Here is a 6,723-nt window from a genome sequence, read left to right on the forward strand (position 1 = left end):
ATTCCTCACATCTGTTGAGGGCATTGCAGTAGCCATGCTTGGGCCGGCGCTGCTTTCGCCACCGGTAACCAAGGGAGACTGTGGCCTATTTTTCGAACGTGAGCCTCTGCCTAACCCACGAACGCGGACCTTGTTAACCCGGGCGACGTACGAGCCGGTATCATACTTAGATCTGGTTACTACCATAATGATTATCTCCACAAAATGTGGATGTGTGGTCACTCTTAGCTTCATTTCTCCCCATAGATCTTACTGGCATGGGTGTCCCTACCAGGAGCTTTTGCTCCAGCCTGCATTGCCCTATGGATCTGTAAAACTACTGGGCTCTCCCACCACGACCAGGTGGTAACCACGGGAGAGGAATTCTTTATCTATTATTATTATTATTATTATTATTGCACAGTACATATTGGCTTAATAAATAAATCTATTAGTTAACTTTCAAATTAATTAAATAATTATAGTTTGATAAATTTTTTGCAATAGCAAATTAATAACTATTAAGAATATTACATAAAAAATTGATTTTTTATATTCCGTCTTGGCAAGATCATTTGTTTCATAATTCGTTGCAATCTACTTTGCAGATAAAACAAGTGTTTCGACATAGTAAATTACAGTGTGTACATATATTTTGAGTTATTTTCGATCAGTTTACAGGCCTGTAAATTGGCCGAAAACATTTATTATGATTAAAGTTATTGCTGGAAAAGCATAAATGGCGTGTTCTTTTATTTTATCGTCAAATCTTGGGATATTAAAAAGGAATTTTTTAAGTTGGCTACTTTTGGGCTATTTTTTTTAAAAATTTTGGCTACAACACTAAAAACATTTGGCAACATTGATTCCTTCTTCTTTCACACATTTCTAATTATTTGAAAATATTTCATTTCAACTCAAAAATAAAGTATGTATAAAGCCGGGTAACCAAACATATAGTATATTGTACTAAAATTATACTATTTACTGTAATTTACACGAAAAGAATTAAACAGATGCTTTATCAAGCTTTAATCAAATAGCATTAAGACCTATAACTACCAAGAAATAAAGGCATAATAAAGCAAATAGTATCAAGAGGCTTAATTAATGAAGCAAAACACCAGTCTAAAGGAGTTCGTTGTTGAGGAAAATGCTTTCTTTAACAAATTATACCGTAGTGCAGAGATTAGGAATTTTCTAAAGATCTTATGTTAATATAACATATGTTTATTCCCCACCATTACATACTGTAGAGTACACGTTAATGATGTGAAGGAAAACAAATAAAAATTTAAAGTATAATTAACAGCTTTAAATAAGTTAGAAGACTTAACTAGGCCATAATATAAAAATAAAAACATGTACAATATACACAAATCATTTTGTAACAGTAAATAAAATATAGGGTGATGCATGAGTCGCATACATCTGGAGGGAAGCACTATACGCTCACATTACATCAAACATATTAGTGTACTGTACAGTACATTTATATAATGTCCATGTTACCGCTAAAGCTCGAAAGTCGTTAATCTGCAGATTATCTAGCTAATCTGCAGATTAACTAGCGTGATCCGTTAAAGTTGTGAAAATTGTTCCATTTCTCAAAATACCTAGATAATGTGCAGAGTATCTAGGTAATCCGCACATTACCTACTAGGCACTCGGTAAAGTGAAAATAAGATCTTTGCCACAAATAAATGTACCACAAATAGGTGTGCTTGTCAAAAAAACCAATTGCTATGAAATTCAAAGTGTCACCAATCTTTAGACTGCACTAATAAGTAAGAACAATTGGATAACGTTACCTATGGCGAGTAAAATGGCGGCTCGTCTCTGATTCCAGCAAAGAGAAGAAAGGAAANGTTCGTTTGACTGGACGTAAAAATTCTCTAATTAGTCTGGAAACGGGGGACCTAATTCTTGCATTTTGTGAAAACGGGTAAGATTGGCTATAATGTAATTATCTTAATCTTCACTATCGTTACTTTTTGCCCACAAATAAAAACCCAGCGAAGCGGGTCCTTGAAACTAGTTTTATAAATATTTTAATGTATTTTGATTTGAAAACATCATTAAGTATACATTTCATGCGTGCTACGAAGTAAGCAAATTAAATGGCTATTCAATTGCTTAAATGCTTATTTTATATAGTCTAAATTTCACAACTGGGCAGCAATTTTGAAAAATTGTAGCCTAATAAATTCCCAGTAGCGTGTCTGTCTGTCTGTCCTTAATCTCTAGAACAGAGTTAGAAAGATTAAACTCAAACCAGAACTGGAAAGCGTAATGCAGAAAGTCACGATTAACTATATACGAACTTCCGGTTTAAACCGGAAGTTACGTTATTTCAATTCAAAATTTTTCTCCTGAAGTGAGTTAGATACAGTAATAACTCGGTTTTCGTCGACTTCGGTTATCATCGACTTATTTCGCGAATAATTTGTCTCGGTTTTCGTCGTGACTTCCTTATAATTTTGTAAAAGCATAGGGCAACCCACGTGTTTTCCTGATAAGTGTGCCGTTCTTTCTCGTTGTGTGAGCATTACCCCGCGTGTCTAGCCAAACAATTTCCATTGCTTTCCTTTTCTTTTAGCTCCATCATGGACTAAAGAAATTTTCCATAGCCAGCAGCTCTTCGAATGCCATGTTAAATACCATGTTAAATGTTCATTTATTCTTCACATTAGTTTTTTATATTCATTTTACATTAATATCTTATTGTTTTTAGTATTAAACACAACATTTATTCTCTATAGAATGTGGTTTTGGTATCGTAATTTAGAGTGTCTAGAACGAATTAATTGGATTTATATTAATTCATATGGAAATAATTGCCTCGATTTTCGTTGGTTTCGGATTTCGCCGATTGTTTTCAGACGGATTAAAGAACGAAAACCGAGGTATCACTGTAGATGACTGGCATGATTGCATTGTTAACAGGAAAGTATGATGTACAGTACAGGGCTGCTTTTGCTCGCGCTATTCAATAACGCCCATTTATCTTCACTGAAATCCTAGTATATTGGAGATATGCTTTCAGACAAATGTTAGTGGCGCTTGTCTGTGATAGGTAGTCACGGATCCTCGTTTGGGATAGATTTTTCACAAAGGCCATCAAGTGCCCTTACCTCTTAGTGGTACATATGAGTCACTTGTACACGCGACCGATAGTGCCAATCAGTGGTGCGACCAAGTAACCAGTCTGAAAGTAACCTTAACATAACGGTTAAGCTTGATTAACGGTTAAAATCAATAAATGTTTTTACTGCGACTTAGTCAACTTGATTTCTGTGAGAAGCCAAGCGTATTTCTTTTTTCCGCCAAAGTATTAAAGCTATGAAGTAAAAACTTGTTGTATCTGAAAGCTTCTAACATACAGAACGCAAGAAATATTTTTGCTGTGTAAAGAAGCCTTAACACAGCCGGATAAGCTATGTCAATAGTATTCTTATCCGGTTGTATTAAAACCGCTTACTAAGCAATGCACCATTTGAAACGTGTTTCCACATGCCTTTGTTAGTCCGACTTTTCTGAAAAACCACTCAATGAGTTTCCGTTTGAAAAGCTACACGTGGGCGATCCGCCAAGGAAAAATGATTCCTGGGGAAGTAATTTCTACGGGAATTGCCCGTTTAAGTCTGAGAAAATCTGGAAAAATTCACGCGATCAGCCTCTCAATGAGGCGCTAATCATCAGTGTTTAGTAATTTTATGAACTCCGCCATCAATAAGCAATTTTTTTTGTAGCTTTGACCTTGTTGTTTATCTATTGAAGCCTACGTATTCGTAACAAAACAATCGTTTTTAGTGCATAAAATGTAAAAGATTACATATAATTAATGACTACTTTATTATTGTGACATCATCACAATGCCTGGCTGCAATATTAATCATATTTTGATGCAAAATAAGCTTTCCATATCTGGTCTCGATTTTCATATATATAACTCCATTCTCGAGATTAATTAATTAATTAACGAATGACAGACAAACGTGCAACAGAGGAAATCTATAGGTCTGTAATTTTAAAATCGCAGCCCAATTATATTGAAATATAGTTATCAGGCTATTTAAAAAAGAATAAATTATTAATATACAATATATATGCGCTTATAAAATGAGTGAAGATAAAATTGTAATATTCTTATCTAAGTTCATGGACTTCATGAAATCTTAAATGCCATGTTCTAGAGGATATAATAAATTTTAATGTTTGTTCCTATTTATAGATATTGCCACGCTGGTTAATGCGAATGATTGCTTTTGTTTCACCTTCTTGTTTGTTTCACTACGTTAAAGAAGAAGAAGAAAGCCGTAATTTTATTGTGGGTTTCGATAGTAGTTGGAATGTTGATTGCCATATATGCAACAAAAAGTTACACGATCCACTCAAGTTCGGAATTAATAAACTATACAGTAAGTATTGTGCAATGTTTTATGAAAACATAAAAATTAATTTTTTTTTTATTTTAACTGAATTTAAGTTATTGTCCGTTTAATGCTAAAGAAAAATCGGAAGAGGACTTTGACATGGATCTATTTTACGTTTGGATCGCATTTTTTCCGTCTTTCCCGGGTGTGAACATGAACAGATTTACTTTTTCGTCTGTGGAAATTCAAGAAATGATGGAGCCGAGTAAGACGAACTTTTCAAAACTTACGAAAATTCCAGATGAGGAAACAAAATGTGTTTTATGGTTCTTGAGTGGCAAAATAGACCACCGACTGTTAAATGTTACACCAAAATGCGCGTTAGCAGGCCTAGCTAATCTTGAAGACGTTAAGAAACGTCATGAGGACTACAGATGCATAGTGTTTTCAGGAAGGAGACTTAAAGCTATGTCAATAAAACTACCCAGAAGTAAAGATGCACTGAGAAGAATATTTCCTACTCTTGGGCACTTCGTGGCGTACAAATCTATAGCGTTTTATTTTAGCCAAAATTCGGTAAATGACGATGCAGAAAACAAAGGAGCATTGTCTTTATTTACAGAAATGTACCCGAATGTACCTATATTACCATTCAATAACGAATGTTTTTTCGGTGTTAAACACATTCCACCATTTGAAGAGAATCAGCTAACTATACGTGAAAGTTCATTTCGAAAAGATACATATCTATTTGCAGTGTTAATTTTGCTTTGGTTTCGATGAAATAAACATGCTAATTGTATGAAATGCTTTGTACTATTAAATGAACTTTAATAGTTTAATTAATTAAATAAAAATTAAGGAAAATAGCATAATTAAAGATATGATTCAATGAAACAATAAGCAGGGTGTTCAAAACTCAAAACTGTCTCTAGAAAAAACTATTGGGTAAATCTTAAAGATATTTGACATGTATACTGTCCTGAGTAGTTTTGATGTACAAAAAAAAAATACATGCAGTAGAGATTTCCACATTTGGCAGAAATTTCTCGAGAAAAATCATCTGTACTATTAATCTGTATGATGCTAATGCATTGTTTTAACATTGAATGTTTCTTTTCTATTTCCAGCTAGCTTTATCTAACATTGAATGTTAGATGACTTATAAAACTACACAAAAAGCGTATTTTATTACGGTAATTGGGGACAAGATCTTTTTATATACACGGACCTGACATAATGGCTCATTAAGAATTGACTCTTCCTGTTTTCTTGAGCGTTTCCCTTATAAAATAGAGAGATGAACCCTTTAACAATCAGAAGGATAGCATTGTGGAAACACGACTTTTATGTTTTTAAGAAGCACCAGTTTCATAACCCACGATGTATATGTAGTTCTTAAGAACCAAGTTTGACGCTAAACAAGAATACAACAAAACAAACTTCTTGGCCTTTTGGCTAACATCAAGGTGCAGGTTTTGTATACCTGTAAGCTGACTGATTCCCGTGCGCTAAAGCGTGGGAAGCATTCGGTGCCCTGCCTTTGGTCGAGGTCTCTTAGTCGCGTGCTCAGGCACAGCTTGGTCTCTGGGCTAAGCCATTTTGACTATGTTTTTGAGATGTGACCACTACCACCACGGCATCTAGTGCTGGGGTGGAGACGGTCGCTGACGTCGGCTTTCTGGTAGTAAGGTGTACTGTACCTGCAGGGTGGTGGGCACGAACCCAAGACCAGGTTAACTTGTCAGCTCGGTGGAAAATCCCTGCAATTTTAACACATCAGTAATAAAGTCTACACACATCCTTGAGTTTGAGAGTTTAAAAGTCATGCGGTTTGATGATAACAATGTCATTTGTAATTCAGAATCGTACATTTTGTAATTCGCAGAGATCTCGATTTAGATCAGAGGTGTCCAACCCGTGGCCCAAGGCAAAAAAATGCGACCCAATACACGTGTAAACAAAACCGACAAATTTTTTATTAATTAATTTATTTATAAATTTTGCTACATTTTTGGATACATATTATTTATAGATCTATTATTTTAATAAAAATGCATTTTAAAATGGTGTTTTGTCGATTTTTATTAATTAAAGACCCAAATAAAACATATTTGTGTTTTTCAAATAAATTTTTGTTTGTCTCTTTTATAATAAATGAATTTATCTATTTCTAAGTAAAAATTGAAAGTGCCTATAAAAGTAATGTTTTAAAATATCGTTTTTTGTGATGAACTTTTCCTTATGCTATTTTCGATGATAAATTTAATATCTGTTTTTAATATTGCAATTTGATTTTGTAGTCTACTTTCTGTACTGTGGGATGTAGGAATTCTTTATCTATTGGGTTTAGTGGGTTATACTCGGT

The 6,723-nt window shown here is 34.1% G+C and overlaps 1 protein-coding gene across 1 annotated transcript in view; it reads left to right on the forward strand.

Annotated features, from left to right (window-relative positions):
* The window catches only part of LOC111616193, a 12,749-nt gene extending 6,438 nt beyond the window's left edge, over positions 1 to 6,311 (forward strand). The window contains exons 2-3 of the mRNA XM_023357616.1: positions 4,214 to 4,400; positions 4,492 to 6,311. Coding sequence (XP_023213384.1) covers positions 4,214 to 4,400; positions 4,492 to 5,138 — 834 coding nt within the window. The 3' untranslated portion in view covers positions 5,139 to 6,311. The remainder of the gene's footprint in view (positions 1 to 4,213; positions 4,401 to 4,491) is intronic.
* Positions 6,312 to 6,723: the final 412 nt, after the last annotated feature.

The sequence above is a fragment of the Centruroides sculpturatus genome, unplaced genomic scaffold, assembly GCF_000671375.1.
Source record: "Centruroides sculpturatus isolate CEXI.00-Female unplaced genomic scaffold, Cexi_2.0 scaffold1878, whole genome shotgun sequence".
NCBI classification, from domain to species: Eukaryota; Metazoa; Arthropoda; class Arachnida; order Scorpiones; family Buthidae; genus Centruroides; species Centruroides sculpturatus.